This window comes from Anabrus simplex, chromosome 3 (assembly GCF_040414725.1).
Source record: "Anabrus simplex isolate iqAnaSimp1 chromosome 3, ASM4041472v1, whole genome shotgun sequence".
Lineage (NCBI taxonomy): Eukaryota > Metazoa > Arthropoda > Insecta > Orthoptera > Tettigoniidae > Anabrus > Anabrus simplex.
In genome coordinates, this window is record NC_090267.1 from 435193638 (window position 1) to 435213329 (window position 19692).

The 19692-nt window shown below is 38.8% G+C and overlaps 1 protein-coding gene across 3 annotated transcripts in view; it reads right to left on the reverse strand.

Moving 5' to 3' along the window:
• Positions 1 to 19692, reverse strand: part of CycG (cyclin G) — a 67671-nt gene that overhangs the window by 33420 nt on the left and 14559 nt on the right. For all 3 annotated transcript variants that reach the window (XM_067143467.2, XM_068226742.1, XM_067143468.2), the window contains exon 3: positions 15464 to 15601. In XM_067143467.2, coding sequence (XP_066999568.1) covers positions 15464 to 15601 — 138 coding nt within the window. The remainder of the gene's footprint in view (positions 1 to 15463; positions 15602 to 19692) is intronic.

A 19692-nucleotide genomic window follows, 5' to 3' on the forward strand; every position in this document is an offset into this window, starting at 1 on the left:
CACACCATCTATTTTATGTATCATATTTTTCTAGTAAAGTTTTAGAATGTCTCTTGTTAATTTGTTAGCCAGCTGATGGTGGTCCAACAAAAACCAAAACATGCTCTGGTGTTAAATTTCCTCCTTTATTTATAAAAAAAAAAAGTCTTCGTTATTTATCAATTTATCAATGGAAGCTAATGGGAATGGGGAGCGTTTGCTGGGATGGGTTTAGCAGTTACGAATACATTCTTCAAGCATAAGGCTATTCACCGCTACACATGGGAGGCTAGGGGTACCGGATCCATAATAGACTATATCTTAACCGACTTCGAATTCAGGAAATCTGTAAGGAATGTACGAGTTTTCCGGAGATTTTTCGATGATACGGACCACTATCTGATCTGTAGTGAACTAAGTATCTCTAGGCCTAGGGTAGAGAAAGTGAAATCTGTCTGCAAACGAATGAGGGTTGAAAATCTCCAGGACGAGGAAATTAGACAGAAGTACATGGATATGATTAGCGAGAAATTTCGAACAGTAGACAGCAAGCAGGTTTAGGATATAAAAGCTGAATAGGTGGCATACATGGATGCTGTAGTAGAAACAGCAAGGGAATGCCTAGGAACAACTGTGTGTAAAGATGGGAAAAGGTGAACAGCTTGGTGGAATGATGAAGTGAGAGCAGCCTGTAAACGTAAAAAGAAGGCTTATCAGAAATGGCTCCAAACAAGGGCCAAGGCAGACAGGGATTTGTACGTAGATGAAAGAAACAGAGCGAAAACAAATAGTTGTTGAATCCAAAAAGAAGTCGCAGGAAGATTTTGGTAATAACCTGGAAAGGCTAGGTCAAGCAGCAGGGAAACCTTTCTGGACAGTAATAAAGAATCTTAGGAAGGGGGAAAAAAGAAAATGATCAGTGTTTTGAGTAATTCAGGTGAACTCATAATAGATCACAGGGAATCACTGGAGCGGTGGACGGAATATTTTGAACATCATCTCAATGTAAAAGGAAATCACCCTGGTGGTGTTGCGAACAGCCAAGCTCATGGGGAGGAGAAAATGACGTTGGTGAAATTACGCTTGAGGAAGTAGAAAGGATGGTAAATAAACTCCATTGTCATAAAGCAGCAGGAATAGATAAAATTAGACCTGAAATGGTGAAGTATAGCGGGAAAGCAGGGATGAAATGGCTTCATAGAATAGTAAGATTAGCATGGATTGTTGGTAAGGTACCTTCAGATTGGACAAAAGCAGTAATTGCACCTATCTATAAGCAAGGGAACAGGAAGGATTGCAACAACTATCGAGGTATCTCATCGATTAGTATACCAAGCAAAGTATTCACTGGCATCTTGGAAGGGAGGGTGTGATCAGTCGTCGAGAGGAAGTTGGATGAAAACCATTGTGGTTACAGACCACAGAGGGGCTGTCAGGATCAGATTTTCAGTATGCGCCAGGTAATTGAAAAATGCTACGAGAGGAATAGGCAGTTGTGTTTATGTTTCGTAGATCTAGAGAAAGCATATGACAGGGTACCAAGGGAAAATATGTTCACTATACTGGGGGACTATGGAATTAAAGGTAGATTATTAAAATCAAACAAAGGCATTTATGTTGACAATTGGGCTTCAGTGAGAATTGATGGTAGAATGAGTTCTTAGTTCAGGGTACTTACAGGGGTTAGACAAGGCTGCAATCTTTCACCTTTGCTGTTCATAGTTTACATGGATCATCTACTGATAGCTATAAAATGGCAGGGAGGGATTCAGTTAGGTGGAAATGTAGTAAGCAGTCTGGCCTATGCTGACGACTTGGTCTTAATGGCATATTGTGCCGAAAGCCTGCAGTCTAATATCTCGGAACTTGAAAATAGGTGCAATGAGTATGGTATGAAAATTAGCCTCTCGAAGACTAAATTGATGTCAGTAGGTAAGAAATTCAACAGAATTGAATGTTAGATTGGTGATACAAAGCTAGAACAGGTCGATAATTTCAAGTATTCAGGTTGTGTGTTCTGCCACGATGGTAATATAGTAAATGTGATTGAATCGAGTAAAGCTAATGCAGTGAGCTTGCAGTTGCTATCAACAGTGTTCTGTAAGAAGGAAGTCAGCTTCCAGACGAAACTATCTTTACATCGGTCCGTTTTCAGACCAACTTTGCTTTACGGGAGCGAAAGCTGGGTGGACTCAGGATATCTTATTCATAAGTTAGAAGTAACAGACATGAAAGTAGTGAGAATGATTGCTGGTACAAACAGGTGGGACCAATGGCAGGAGGGTATTCAGAATGAGGATATAAAGGCTAATTTAAGAATGAACTCGATGGATGAAGCTGTACGCATAAACCGGCTTCGGTGGTGGGGTCATGTGAGGGGAGTGGGGGAGGATAGGTTACCTAGGAGAATAATGGACTCTGTTATGGAGGGTAAGAGAAGTAGAGGTACACCAAGACGACGATGGTTAGACTCCATTTCTAACGATTTAAAGATAAGAGGTATAGAACTAAATGAGGCCACAACACTAGTTGAGGATTGTGGCGACGTTTAGTGAATTCACAGAGGCTTGCAGACTGAACGCTGAAAGGCATAGTCTATTATAATAATAATAATAATAATAATAATAATAATAATAATAATAATGTAAGTATGTATGTAATGTGTAAATTCTTTCTTAACACTGTATTGAAAGGTGGAAAAATATTAATTCTTACGAGTTAATTTTCAATGCTCTTTTAGATGTAAATCGTGGGATTTCCAAATCCGTTTGTCGAGCTTACCAAAGGTGGCAGCAGCTTTGACAATACACGCAGAAATCTCCGTTTCCAGCAGGTTATCACTGTGAATCCTACTTCCCAGGTATCGAAAAGATGTCACCTCTACAAAGTGCTTTCCAGTTGTAGAGGAGTTCCATTTATAGATGCACATTTAACAGGTTGCTACAGTTTTAAGCCCAAATTTATGACATGAAATGCCTAGTTCTTAAAGATATTGCTGTAATTGTTTCGTTGTATCAGCCATGAGACATATGTCGTCAGCATAGAGAACCTCAAATATATGTGCTAGCCAGATTTGATGCTTCGCTCTAAGGCGGGAGATATCAAAGACGTTATTGTCATTCCTGACGTTCAAAACAATCTTCTCATTGAAGTTTTGAAGTGAATTGTTCTTCACGATGCCCAATGACCATGATTTGCCATTAGGTTTGGAATGTTGGGTCATGTTTTCTAGGCCCTTCCCCAGACTGGAGAAAGCAGAGCGATCATAAATGGGGTTGCTTCGTCGCCAGATGTGCTGCCAAACCTGTCCTGCCTTGGCAGATTGCAGGAGCAACACTGTCATCTGACCACCTATGTGCAGAGAATCTGGTTAGATGCCAGACTCACTGAAGTCCAGCCCCTCCCATCAATGCTCCATCCCTGCAGGATGTGAGCAGAAACCATTACAACTGACCAATTTCTGCACAGTTCAACACCTGTTGTGTTCTTTACAATTTGTCTTGCATCAATGAGTTTCTGTAGCTTAGCATCAGAATCATCAAACCAATCCTTCACGTAACGCCTTTTTCACAAAAATTAAGCCTGGTGGAGCCCTACCATGACTGAGGAGAGGTAGTGACTTGTCTGGACACTAGAAACTCACTCACAAGCTTCAAGATAGAGAATGCATTGAGTTATAATGTTCTCACCGATGACACCGAAGGATTTCATCTGCCCTGGACATCCTCCTATACAGATGCTGCCCCTAACGTGCACAACAGACACTCCTCTATGTATATGCATGGCATTTCCTCCATCATGGGGATCATCATCCCAACTAAAGGGACTAGTTCGCTTTAAGGCGTTGGTCCCTTTAGAGGATCAAGTTATTTACCACCGCCCGACATACTGCATTGAGCTGCTGGCTGTATGGTCTACTCTATTACCATAGCCGGATGTCCTGGGCAGACATACATCTTGGAAAATACTGAGAAGGAGATCCAAGAAAGGTTGAAGATCTGGGACAATCATTGGAAGATGAATGGACTAAAAATAAGCAAATCTTAAGTGCTAAAATGTCAACAGGCAGAAGAAAAATAGGAATATACAGTACATCCAGATACACATCTGAAAAAAGTGAACTAGTTCAAGCCCCCCCCCCCCCCCCACGGCACTTAACGCCCTTGAAAGGGCTCTGGCCTGCCCAGCGACCGCTGCTCAGCCCGAAGACCTGCAATTTACGAGGGGCCGTGTGGTCAGTACGACGCATCCTCTCAGCCGTTATTCTGGGCTTTCGAGACCGGGGCCGCCATCTCACCGTCAGATAGCTCCTCAATTCTAATCACGTAGGCTGAGTGGACCTCGAACCAGCCCTCAGGTTGAGAGAAAAATCCCTGACCTGACCAGGAATTGAAACCAGGACCTCCGGGCGAGAGGCAGGCACGCTACCCCTACACCACGTGGCCGGCACAGTGAACTAGTTCAAGGGTCTTTATTATTATCTGACATGCACACACGTGAGGTTCTTCAGTCTACCAAAACTAATTTTTAACTTTATAAACTAATATCATTTAGACTTTCACGGCCCATGTAACTATTCATAAAGTATATTTTGGGCTTATGACGTGTAATTAATTATAAACACACACTGTGTGTTTCAAAAGGAAACTTGCCTTTCTTCATCAGGAGACACAGAAATGAAGCGACACATTAAATGCCCTAAGATGTAAAAGGGATGCCATCTTAGCCCCATGCTAGAGACAACGAATGGCAACAATAAAGCATCATTCTCTGATGGTTCTGACAATAGGTAGCCATGATTCACTGAGGTTGTAGCCTGTATCGCGGTTGAAATGATCTGGGTGTTGACATATTTCAACCGCCTCCCTGATAATTCTTGGGCGATATTACTTTATACGGGCAAGAACAACCACTTCTTGGAACAAGACATCATGACGAGGTGTTAAGGCATGATCAGCAACAGCTGATTTATCAGGTTGGTTGAGTCTGATATACCTCGTATGTTCTTTGATGTGAGTACATGCCGTTCTCGAAGTCTGCCTAATATAAACCTTGCCACAAGTACACGGAACTCTGTAGATACTCTTAACTGCACCAGTCACCTGCAGCTTATGATGGTTCGGTCAGCTTCTGCTTCGAACACTAACGCTGTGCCACGTCCAGAGACCATCTGGTGACGAATGAATGTACCATTTCCACTTCTATTATAACGTCTAAATTTCAAAAAGTCATTGTTTAAAAGCCTTTCTCGTGGACAGTCGAGATTTTCTTCTGATGAGGCAGAGCACAGTTCTCTGCGAAACGTAAAGAATTTCACCTTATTTTCTTGACACGGCATAAGCCCAAAATGTATATAGGAAAATATTTAATATTTATTTACACCTATTCAATACAATACAAGATGTTGGCATTTAAAACATTATTTAAATGCGAGACATGTTTCGCCTCTTACTGCGAGGCATCTTCAGTTGCTATCAAAACCTTATTATTTTTGTCAGACAACAGGTTGAAATTATCCTAAAATGTGTTTGATAATGATTGTAGGTGAGAAAAATGTTACAGTTATTGTAAAAATGTTCATGAATAACTAAAAATTTAATATAATGATAAACTCGTGTAATTCACTTCATGAATAGGGCGTCATTTGATGGTACAGTAGCAAGAAGATGGATTGAAGCTCTAGTCAACACCAGATATTCAACACATAGTGGAAAGCATATAAAAAAATTACAGTGAAGATATACAATACATTCAAATGATATTTAAAAAACTAGTAGATTCCTAGGTAGTATACTTAAAGATAGAGGTGTCATATAATTATGAGTGACAGTTGATGGCTTAAAGACATAGTCAATGTTTGAAATATAAATAAAATAACATGCTAATATATAATGAATAAATATGAAATAAATTACATTGTTGAACATAAAATGTAAAGGAAAAACATTCCAATTTTGCTGGGCAAATATTATTTAACATTAGCGTATATTTGCCCGTGAGGTTTAATGGTCAACAGTTCATAGGTTGTATAGATTTGATCGGCAAGATTGTGTTGACGCAAAGTTTGTAGTTAGCTTAAATTTATTTTAAGACATCCAAGTAAGTTTGTAGAGATGATGATGAGCTGTTATTCATTACGTTGGTATGATTTTGACGCGAAGGTTGAATGGCCGTTGTTTTCTTCATCTGATGACAATATATTTTTTTCAAAACATTGATAGTGGAAATTTATATTATTGAAGATATTGTGGAAGTTTGATGGGGCTGTTGAATTATTGTTGTGATTGGTTGGTTCTGAAATAAAGAAAAAACTGTAGTTAATTTTGATGAGAATGAAAAGAAAAAACTTGGGAATGACTCACATTTAAAAAAATATTTTAACTTAAATGCCAACATCTTGTATTGTATTGAATAGGTGGAAATAAATATTAAATATTTTCCTATGTACATTTTATGACACTTTCAATACGGACGAAAAATGAATTTCATCACTTGTAATAAGCCCAAAAGTCTATACAGTATCATGTCTGTAAGTACGGGCCGTGAAAGCATCAATGGCAAATTCGGAATATGTTCGAGCACTCTGCTAATGTGACATAATAGTACATAGCGCGAAATAAGCCTTCAATTCATCATTGCATGTGTCGAACCACTTATTGTCATAAAGTTTCCTTTCATAATCTGGGTTTTCTAAGCACTGTTTAGCATATCTGTTTGTTTCTGCTGTAATCATAGTCCAAAATTTGTCAGTCAGAACACCTGCTAGAACGCCTAGCTCTGAAGGTATCTCACCCAAATTACGAGAAATTACGGCACTGAGAGATGATACATTACCACTTGACTAACATCACCTCGGAGACGTGGTCCCCCGCCGAGACCAAACAGCCGAACCACGTCTTTCAGACGTGATGAATTTCCCGCTTGTTTGAGCTCATAGTTTGGCAAGTCACTCATAGATGGCACTTGCGTGCTATTCTGAAAACCTTTTAAGGACTTCCTACTAAAAGAATATCCACATCTAAGCATTTAAATAGCTGAAATTTTTGAAAATACGGTGGGATGTCTTCCACTACAGTAGTTCCATGCCAAGATGGCCGCGCACAGTAATAAACATTTGTCTCACCTTGATATAAGTAATTATTTATGCAAAAGTGCTGAGAGTAAAGTGTCATGTGAATCTGAAGGCGATGAAGAGGAATTTGTTTACGAAAGTAATGAATCTTCGTCGGAAAGTGATGTAGACTCTGACAACGTGTTAGATGTAGGTCAGCCATCCACTTCGCGAAGATGCAATATTGATGCTGCAACACGATCAGTTAAAAGCGACTAGGAATTGGAAGGATGAAGACGATGTACCAGATATTTGTAAATTTAGTAATGTATCATCCGTCAGTGCCGTAATTTCTCATAATTTGGGCTAGAGACCTTCAGCGCTAGACGTTCTAGCGGGTGTTCTGACTGAAATTCTGGACTATGATTACAACAGAAACAAACAGATACGCTAAACAGTGCTTAGAAAACCCAGATTATGAAAAGAAACTTTATGACGATAAGTGGTTCGACACATGCAATGATGAATTGAAGGCTTATTTTGCGCTATGTATTATTATGTAACAAGTAAAAAGTCCTGTGTAAAAATGTACTGGTCGAAGAGGAGTATTACTGAAATTCCTTTATTTAGCAAAACAATGCCGTTTGTACGCTTCGTACTCATTTCAGATTTCTTCACTTTTGAGACAATACTATAGGAGATACTAGTGATAAACTAAGAAAAGTGTGAACTGTTGTGGAATACTTGAATAGCCGATTCCAGACCATTTGTGTGCCACAGGAAAATGAAGCAAGTGATGAGTCATGAAATTCAGAGGACGTTTATCATATGTTCAGTTCAATCCCTCCAAGCATGCAACATTTGAGATAAAGTTTTATAAATTATGCAAATCAAATTCAGGTTATGGTGTAAAATTTAAAATTTATACTGGCAATTATTTAGTTGTGGGAAGTGGGATGACTGCAAGTGAAAGTGTAGTCCTGGAGTTGGCAGAGCCTATCTTGGACAAGGGATATACCCTGTTCTTAGATAATTGGTATTCGTCACCTAAGCTGTTCGTGAAACTTCATGATAGGAACACAAATGCTGTAGGAACTGTAAGAAAAAACAGGAAGATGATGCCGAAGGATTTAGTGAAGAAAGGTGAAGCAGACCGAAGGTCAAGTCACGGTTTGCTAGCTATAAAATGGCATGACCGCAAGGATGTTTACATGTTATCTTCAAAGCATGCAAGTGTTGAAATCATGGACACAGGGAAAAGAAAGAGGAAGAGAGGAAATAGCAAGGATCAAGTCACAGAAGGAGAAACTGTCAGAAGCCGAAAATGGTCCTTGAATACAACAAGGGAAAGGGAGGGGTGGACCAGCAGGATCAACGACTTGCCTGCTTTCTGGTTATGAGGAAATTTATGAAAGGCTACAAAAAGATTTTCTTCTACATGTTTGATATCGCTCTACTAAACAGGTGTGTCATCCATTCCAAGATACAAACAAAAAAGCACAGAAGTTCACAGAGTTTCGGTTGGACTTGGCGGATCAGATTCTTCAGTCTGTAACTTTGCCCAATTATAAAGGAAGAGGAAGGGTTTCGAATGGCAATTGTCCAGCTAGACTGCAGGCAAAGACATAGGCACACTTCCCAAGACATATTCCTCCCACAGCAAAGAAGCTTCATCCAGCTAAGGCCTGCATAGTTTGTACTTCACAAGGAAAACGCAGCAAAACAACCTGGGAATGCGAGAAATGTGAAGTACCTTTACACCTTCGTTGTTTCAAGAGTTACCACACAAATGTCAACTACTGAAAAGTCTAAACATTTTTTAACATGTTCACAAGATTTCAATGATTTATGTAGTGAACTGTATGATTTATGTCATGTTTTTTGTCGCATGGGGCATTCTGTATTGTAGCCTCCATTTTAAATTATTCAGTGTTATGGTGCAGCAAATCAAATTGGTAGTCAAGGGGTTAACGAATCTCAGGGGGATTTGATATTTCTTCCTTAAAAAGGGGTTTTCCTTAAAAGGGGGTTTTAGCAGACAAATTCCTTAGCAGACCATTGGGAGCACAACCTGCAGCAAGGAAAAGAGAAATAGGTATTACTGACTTGCAATTTTAACTTGAAAGAATACAGGCCTAACATGATTTTAAAGATATTTGTGAAAAACAGACCATGAGAACTGTGAGAATAAGCATATTAAGTTTCACTTTCTAAAATAGTCCAGTACAGTAGTTTGCTTCCCCTAGCCCACGTCTCACGGAAAGAAGTTTTCTCTCAATTTGGTTGAGACTGTTGACGAGGTCTTTATCAATGTTGAAGGAGTAGAAGCACCAGCAGACAATTCCAGTCCCACCACTGCTGCCCCAAAAGTTGGTTCTGCTAGAACTACTACTTCCTCCACTTCAGTACTTTGTCTTTTTTGCACCGTCACCAAGGTCTCAAACATCCATCTGTGGTGCTGAGGTTAGGATATCATCACAAGTAACAAATTCTTCGAATGTTGTGGCACTCGAGTCCTTTGATACCCCCCCGCCTCCACCAATCTTCCCCAACGTCATCAGTAGCGTCATTATTAAAAAGGTCTGAAATGGCACCAAAAACTGCATGGCCAAAGCAGTTTTGAATAGTGTCTTTTGAGGATAGAAATAGCTCTTTGAATCAGGGCCTTCCTGTACTTCTCTTTCACAGAATGAATAATGCCAAGGTTCAAAGTCTGCAGGTGACTGCTGCAGTTAAGAGGAAAGAAAACCACTTTCATATTCCACAGGAAAGATGTATCTGAAGGATGAGCAGGACATCTATCACCAGCACTATCTTCCTTCCTACCAATCCCATCTTAGCATACAAGCTTCATAAAATTTTTAGAAATATCTCCGTTGTCATCCACGCATTTTTGTTAACATCATATTTACACGGGAATGTACAGGTGGTCTTGAAACACCTTGGATTCCTGAATTTTCCAATTATTAGTGGGGTAATTTTTAACCCCCGTCACTGTTAACACATAACAACGCTGTCAGTCTTTCTTTACTTTTTTTTTTTTTTTGCTTCGTGGCATTTTTCTCCGTGAACATCATATGTCTTGGATGGGAACAAATTGTAAAACACTCCCATTTCATCTGCGTTAAAAATATCCATAGCATCACATCCTTCAAGAAGTCGAGGCAAGATTGGCTGATGATGACACTTGAAATGTGTTGAACCGGTCCCAATAAACAGGTTGTAACTACTTTTTAGTTCAACTTACTACGGAGTATTGAAAGGTGGATCCTTCCCTATAATATTGTACATCTTCTTATACTTTTTCCAGTTCACAACTGTATCGTCATTAACTTTCGCACTCTCGCCGTACGTTTTGGAACAAAAGATTGTGCCGTTTTTACCAAATGATCAAACCAGCCATTAGAAGCATTGAAATAGACCAAACCCAGCTAAAGTGCAAGTTCAAGCTTTTTGTTTAAGTATGTTCCCGTCATTTGGAGCGTTCTCACTTGTTTTCCCCTTGAACCATTTCATTAAAATGTTTTCGAGTTCCTCATACGCCGAAGAACGAATATTCTTCCATATTTTTGCCCCAGAACGGCACTCCACTTCCGTGGTCAGAATAGCTTCCTTCTGTTTCACGATGCCAAACAGTGTAGAGGGTGCTAAGTCATATTTGTTTGCCGTCTGTGACAAAGGTACTTGGCCCTTTCAACATCACTAATGATGTTTAAGAGTCAGCTTCTTACATTTAGCAGCTATAATAAACGCAGTCCGCCGTAACTCGCAGTACAACTCTTATCACAGACACAAATGTAACTCATAACAAAACTTGCAACGCAGGAACAAAAACTGTGAATGAGGCCTGAAATATACTTCAGTCTGCGCCCTCCGCATGATTCCTAAGCAGCGATTGGTATTGCGAGACGGAAATGCCTATCCGGTGTAACAGCGCTGCGGTTACAGGTCAAGGCAGCTGACCTCACTAGAGACATAACCACTGAACTATAATTAGTTAAGATTCTCTTTTTCAGATAGTCACTGGACATGATATTTATTTCATTAAGGGATTATTTATGCATTTTTAAAATTTATGATTATTATTAATTGCCATTATTATGGATGCTGTAAAATATGACAGTAGAAATTTCTCAGGCTTGATCTACGATATGAAATTAATTTTTATGGACATGTGAAGGTCAACTAGCGATCCATCCCGACTAAAACGGTCATAACTCCCAAATCGTTCTTGCAAATTATGTACTTTAAAGATTATTTTAATCCTTAATGAGTCCTAGAGGAGGTTAAACACTATTTGGATGTAAAATTTGGGAAAAATCTCTAATTTTTTTAATTGCTTATGTGAAAAGCGATTTTCTTACCACCGACTATGAACTAAAATCACTCTAAATGGCAAATGGTTGGAGATAAGTATATGCCCTCATGGACTTTTTTTTTTTAGAGCTTGAACAGCTCTACATTTCGTACGCTTACACTTGGGGTATATCGATGATTGTTCAGGCAGCGTAAGTCGTGGAAGGCACGACTTTCTACTTGTTCCGTAAATTTTTCTAGAATACATTTTCATTTTGTTCAATATCCATAGCAATTTTCAGTTTCTAATTGCTTTTAATCTTCTGAAATATATCTTTCACGGTAAATTACATGAAGTTTGCAAGAGACTTCCTGCCTAAATGTTTATATTTCGGGAAGTTACTTGTGTCTCGAGGCATGTACGCGTACGAAAGCCATGCCTCTAGGCCGTACAGCTAGTCTCGCCGGAAACTGCACTTCGCTCCCATACAACAGTCATTCCAGTACTACCTACAGTTCAATGATCATGACTAACGAACAACATCTAGCATGACTTTGACCGCTGCTTGCTGGTAATAGTGATCTGCAGAGGCCGCGCCAATTTATCACGGTTCCACACATCACTAAAGGAACGCTTCCATTTAGCATGTTTACCTCGGACTGAGATTATGTGAAAACTGAAGTTAATCAACACTTCAACTTTAGAAAAAAAGTATCTTATCGCATCTTTTTGTTACAACAGGATGTGCGATCGTACTTTATGTGAAACATATTCCTTAAAAGTGGACTTTTCCTTATGGCGGGGTTCGTTAACAAGGGTTTTAAATAATATTGTGCTTATGGCGACTTGGCTGGGCATTACAAAAATCTTCGTTAAAAGCGGAAATTCCTTAAAAGCGCAGAGATGCCAACTATTACAATTCAATTGTAATAATTACCAATTACCCATCATAATTATGGCTTTACGAATCACAATCCACAAATTATTTTAAAATCTAAGTGTATGAAGTGTTCAAAAGGATACACAAGGAATGCCATTACAGTTTGAATTCTCAGCATATTACTTCTGGATTTCTCAGTAATCATTTATACCCCTTTCCTGTCCCTCGTTTAAGAATATTTCGAGTTTTCACGCGCAGAACACATTGTGTACTTCCAGTACCGGAAAAATAGGTACCTGTGAAGAGGTATACCTTGCGGAGTTGTTGATTTTGTTTGTCACATGATCAGACTTCCATGCAAGTATGCAAGTTCTTTTGTCTTTGTTTTGGCAGCAAAGTGGTGTCAAACTCTGTTTCATTGTGAATACTGTGTGCGTGACTGTTGAAGTATTTATTGCAATTTTGGTTGCCAAATTTACTACAAATTTACTAGGATATATGCTAATCGTGTTACAAAATGCGAAAGGTTTGAAATAATGAAGAGATTTCTTGTGCAGGAAAATATGTGTGATGACGTTACCGTGACTAGTGACGCTAGTAATAAACCAAAATTAGTTCAAAAATTTAGGGAGCAATACTCGAAAGAATGGCCCTGTTTACTGTGTTCCTCAAAATCTCATTCACATGTGTTTTGTAGTGTGCACAGCCGTGATTTTTCAGATGCGCATGATGAGGAAGAATAAGACTGAATTCCCTGCTAATATGAACTCCTAACTGTTAAGTGCTCTGTTAGTGCAGAGGACGTGCATGATATCAAAAGAAAAAGCATGTCACCAGTGTACCTTTACGAAACAGGAACTACACGCTGCTAAGGGAGCAACTACAGTACTCAACAAAAGAAATGATCTTTCAACCTCCACTCAGATACGTACTGCAGATCACCCGTTACTTTACCGGTAGCAGGTAAGAATCATACACTCCTGATATGCCAGTCTTCGAATATGTTACATCTGGTTGAATTGGAATAGACTATCTCCTCAAGATAGGTGTGAATGTGTATATAGGACTCTCTCTCTGTAAATATATATTTGTGCCACGGACTTTCAGTCTATCATTTGATAACAGCATTAACTGCGTGCAATCAAGCAAGCTCCAAGACAAGTTTCATGATATTTCTTGTAAATACTGTATAAAACTATTGAAGCAATAAACTTTATGTTGTGTTACTGTATACCAAGTTTCTTGTATACAATATTATATATATATACTAGCTGATGTACCCGTGCTTCGCTACAGGATTCTCAGAAAGACTGACTTTGTGGTTTTCCCAACTGAAATCAACATAGGTCATTAAAAAAACGTAAGTATGAATGTAGCGATTAAAAGCAATGCTATCATATAAAATACTTGATCAAATGGAAAACCGCACATTTTATCACTTTTAACAAACAGTGCTGCGGTTACATTGCAGTGCCAATCTAATAGTGCAAAGTTCCAGAGCTGGGATGACCAGGCCGCAGATTGCCATGAACACTCATCTGTCATTATTCTGCTAAATATGCACACTGTTCATTCCAATCAGTACCTCAGAGTAGGGATTGAATCGCCCGAATGCTATGATGATCCAGTGTGTTACGTACCAGTAGTATCAGAAAGTTTATAAACCAGGGGAATGGCATGCTAAAGAAGAAAGTTATCTAACTCACCAGCTACTTCCCGTCAATATTCAGGCAGGCTGTTACACTCTGTCCGACTGGGCGAGTTGACCGTGCGGTTAGCGGTGCGCAGCTGTGAGCTTGCATCCGAGAGATAGTGGATTCGAACACCATTGTCAGCAGCGCTTAAGATGGTATTCCGTGGTTTCCCCACTTTCACACCAGTCAAATGTTGGGCCTGTACCTTAATTAAGGCCTAAGTCACTCCTAGCCCTTTCCTATCCCATCGTCGCCATAAAACCTATCTATGTTGGTGCGACGGAAATCAAATAAAAATACTCTGTACGCAGCAGTAATCCTATCTACCGGAGATGAGGGGCAACAGAAGACACAAAGCACATCACGACAAACAATGGTCAATGTAATGTTATTGTTGATCAGTGTTATGAGCTTTCTATACTGTAGGCCTACACATTTAGTTTTCTTTCGACTCTGTGATTTGTAAAATATTTTATACCATAAACTGTAGTTTCTTATTCTCCGACTTTATGTACCGATTTTCATTAAATACTGTTTACCCATTTTCTCGTTACTCGGCACTGATATGGACTTAGTAACAAAAATTCAAATTCATGAATATCTTGGTGATCATAGCCAGTACGGTAACAATGTAGAAGACACGAATAATATGAAATTTAATACTATATAACCATACTTATCTAACATTCATCGACTACACTTCTAATAAGAAATATTTGAGAATTACATTTTAGGCCTTCCCCTAAACTACCATTTCACTCAGCGTGAATAAAATAATTTACAGCCTAGACTATAGCGACTTATTTTCTGACTTTGCATACCGATTTTCATCAATATAGGACTACTAATAACAAAAATATTTGAGAATTAAATTTTAGGCCTTCCCCTAAACTACCATTTTTCTTAGCGTGAATAAAATTATTGACAGCCTAGATTGTAGCAATTTATTCCCCAAGTTTGCATACCCATTTTCTTTAAAATGCGATCACTAATAACATAAATAGTTGAGAATTCAATTTTAGGCCGTCCCCTAAACTACCATTTTACTCAGCGTGAGTAAAATGATTTATAGCCTAGATTGTAGCGGCTCATCCCCCGACTTCACATACCGATTTTCATTAGACCACTAATAACATAAATAGTTGAGAATTCAATTTTAAGCCTTCCCCTAAACGACCATTTCACTCAGCGTGAGTAAAATGATTTATAGCCTAGATTGTAGAGGCTCATCCCCCGACTTCACATACCGATTTTCGTTAAATTCTCTTCAACCGTTTTCTCGTGATGCATGTACATACATACATACAGACAGACAGACAGACAGACAGAAATTACGGAAAAGTAAAAAGTGCATTTTCTTGTTACTATGGACATGACCGATACAGAAATACCATTCTTTTCAAATTCTGAGCAATGTACAGACAAAACTCTTATTTTATATATATATTATATAAAACTTTATTTGTAACTTATTTTATTCCTTTCTATTATTAATACATAAATTTTGCGAATACTGATTTTAAAAAGCCCCCATACACCAACTAAATTAACTTTCTATTTACCTTCATTTTTGTAAGGAATCTGTCCATCAAGTTTATGGCAACGAACAAGACATCACTGGGCAGATCATACCACACTTTCAGACAACGAAGAACATGCGCAGAGCCATCCCTGATGCCTGAAGAAATTTCATTGGGATCCTGTAACACAAGAGTACAAACAATTTTTTCTTTTGTAATTTTTTTTTTACTTTGCACCAACTCGGACAGTCTTATGGCAACAATGGGGTAGGACAGATCTAGAACTAGGAAGGAAGCTACCATGGCTTGGTGTGAAAATGAGAAACCTCTGAAAACCATCTTCGTGGCTGTTGACACAGGGGAGTCGAAATTACCAATTCCTGAATACAAATTCACAGCTATGCAACCTGATCAGCATACCCACCTTGCTCAGTTAAAAAAATCATAAAATGGGGGGAGGGGGATATATTTCTCCCATTTGTTGCTGTTTGGGTCATCAGTCCACAGATTATTTCAATGCAGCTTTCCAAGTCACCCTATCCTGTGCTAACCTTTTCACTTCTATGCAACTACATCCTATACATACTCTGATCTGTTTCATGCCTTAGTCTACCCATACCATTCTTACTGTCAACACTTCCCTCAAAAACGAACTCAAGAAGTCGTGGGTGTTGTATGACGTTTCCTATCATTCTATTTCTTCTTCTTCTTCTTGTCAAGTTTTGCCAAATCGTTCTTTAACCCAATATATTTTCAAATATAAGATTCTCACCTTGTACAGAATAACTGAAAATCTACAATCCACTATAAATTACTTCCAATGAAACTGTATATCACTCAAATATAAAGTTATTCCTTTTATAACAGAATAAGCAACTCACTACCTCTCACTTTGATGGATCTCTTTGTTCGTGCATTCCAAAGGGGTCAGGGCACAAACAGAAGGTTCAGTCATTGTGCTTTCCTAGCTTTGGCAACTTATTTCTTGCTATCCAGAAGTTCAAAGCTTGGTGTAAACGTTATGGTATTAGAGCAAAATCAGCTCAGTTTGTCCTGACCACAGTTCATTTATAGATAAATGATACACCTGATGGTTTTGCAAATCTGTAAAAAAACATGGTGTGCATTGATGATATTCTTTACTGGTGTGATAGAAGAAGGAAATTTCTGATGATGAAAATGACCAAGTGTATCTGAACCAGTGAGAAGTCGGGCTACAGCTTACACGAACTAGAGACAACAGAAAACAGGACTCTGCAACCGAGTGCTGCTGAAACAAGTAATGGCAATTTAAACGTAAACAGAGAACAGACATGGTCTTATCTCACTGATGGACCAACTAGTAAGGCGAGTGATGTTCAGTGTGATAAAAATTCCTCTCTGGAAAGAAAGCTTCACGGTAATCCTACTGATATAGAAGTTGAACTAAAGCCCGCTTTGATTTGAGTGTGCTCGTGTCAAACCAAGATGTGTCTGTATCAGGTCTCCTTGATGTTGGCTGCCAATATGACAAGTTCGCATCCACCCACAGCCATTTTAAAAATCTTTTCTGCCGATATGATTTGAGATAACTGGACTGTAAAAAGAGGGATAAGAGACTAGTTATCTTTCGGGCTCCGTGAGGAAAGCAACGGGAAACTATCTCACGCATTTCCCTAGTACACCTCTTCGGTAAGGCCTAGGCCGTCTATGACAGCTAATGGTAAAGCTGTCGTGGATCCAACTAGCCTTCAGACTGAGGACTGAACATACATTATGCCATACAAGCATTTTATAACAAATTCCTCTAGTTTCATTCCCCTAATGACTTGTTAATTCATTGCATCTATTAACCTCAAGAGATTTTGCTAGTTGAATTTTGGTAAATAGGCTCAAAATTTATTAAATTTGATTAGGAAATACATGATGAATATCGGGGTTTTAAGGCTCTGTAGTGTTTATTGCCATGAATTTACATTTGTAAATAATACATCAAGCAAAATAGCAACTCTAACAGTTTGTCCTACGAGTGCTCAACATGAGCACCATTCCTCACACGGCACATATCGAGTCGAGTGCAGAGTTCGTCCTACACCTTGCTTAGTGTCTGGAGTAATTGTTGCAACAGCTGCTTCAATCCTGTTTCTTAAATCTCTTAGGTCAGCTGGCAGGGGATAAAAAACACCAGTTACAGTTGCTTCAGCGTAAAAGAAAGACTCATAAATTTTCCGATGGGATATGGCACAAAAAACATTCAATTTAGAGGAGCCACGATGCAACTGTACCACCTCGTGAGGGATTTGCTGACCCCCAGATACACACATTATGAGTGTTCACTTGTCTACTTAGATGAAAATGTCTATTCATCACTGGATACGACACGATGCAGAAAATCTTCGTCGACATGCAGCAACATATCCTTTGCAAAGTTGGCATTTAAACCGTAGTCTGTATGCCTTAGAGCTTGTACCAACTGTAAACAATAAGGGCGTAGTTTTAAGCACCACCTTAAAACTCTCCATACAGACGTCACCGGATTGCTAATTCACGACTAGCTCTCCAGACTTATTTCTTGGAGCTACGTGTGAAGGACTCTCACTCACTCAACACGTGTTTTCTTTGTTAGTCGTCCAATAACTCTTACCTTCGCAAAGACAGCAGGTGCCTTCAAACTCACGATACCATCTACAGATGTTATTATCACTTGGAGGATTACAACAGAACTTAATATGGAATGCACGTTGCACTGTAACTACAGATTCAGTCCTTGCAAACAGTGAAACACAAAAAGCTTTCTGTTCCCCAGTCTCCATCTTTGCTACTAGGGCTACTAGGCACAGAAAGTAGTACATGTGCACAGGTACAAACACTTGTAAAACAGACTGTTTTGTAAGTTCTTTGGTTTGATGTATTGTTTACAACTGTAAGTTCAATGAAATAAGTACTATAGAGCCTTAAAACCCTGATGTTCATTTTGAAATGCTCTGTACTTTATACAACAACAAAATCCTAAAAGATACATAGAAGTTTGACTGGAATTCCACCAAATTATTCCAACAAGCATGACATATTTCATCAAAACTATTGAAGTTTCAGATAAAAGTCTGACCTATGCCTATGGATGTAAAAATATTCTAGTTAAAAGCATCTTTAGCGAGTATAATACAGTACAGTAGAAGTCCGTTATAGCGAGTACGGCATATAACGAGAACCCCGTTACACTGGCAACCTTTCTCTGTCCCTTCAAAATTCCTATACTAAACTGTGTATTATCCTTCGGTTACAGCAAGAGCCCTATCATTGACGCATCTGTTATTACGAGCGATTAAGCGCGCATCGATATTTATGCCCCCGCGCTTATGTCGCATGCAATCAATTATCTTCGGTATCGTTTTCTCGCTATGTCCACTAGCGAGTTCTCTTGTTGACATTCAAAGGCGATATCGGAGTCTATTAGTAATACCCGTCGACTGCTGTTCTGTAAAGAAAATTTGAATTGAAAGGGAACATATTTTCGTAATACATGCGTAAATAACGTGTCCGATAATAGTTCTAAACTCTTTAAAAATAAAGGCTGACTAAACAATCACTTAATTTTAATGATAAATACTGCAATCAAGTAAAAATGGGATACACCGAGATATGGCAGAGCGCGTAATTGATTTCAGAGGTTAGTTTATATTTTCTAGCGCCTGGTTAAATTACGGAAAGGTTATCATCATGCAAAATTTATAGCGAAAAGGTTATAATTTCTCTACTGGCGCTTAAGTATGTTTCCATCATCTGTATAGTACGGTTAAGTTAGGATAGGTCGCTGTTTGAATAAGGAAACTGAAACGTTTGTCACAAAATGCGATCGAACATCTTTGGTATGGTATAGTTTTCTCATTTGTGCATTTGCGAGCTCTTTCGTCGACATTCGAAGGCGATGTTGGAGTCGATTAGTAATACCCAACGGCTGATGTTCTCTAAAGAAAATCTGAAATGAAAGAGGATAAGTTTTCGTAATAAATTCGTAAATAACGTTGACAACAGCAGTTGTCAACTCATTAAAAATAACGGCTGAAGTAAACGATCTCTTAATTTTAATGTTATATACTGAAATTAATTAAAAATGTGATGCACCTCCTGATATGGCACAGTAGACCTACATCACTGATTTCAGAGGATAGTTCATATTTTCTCGCGTCTAGCTAAATTTTGGAAATACTATTCACATGCAAATTTTTAGCAAGGATAAATCGGCTCTACATGCGTTTCAAAGATGTTTTCACGACACATATATGGTTAGG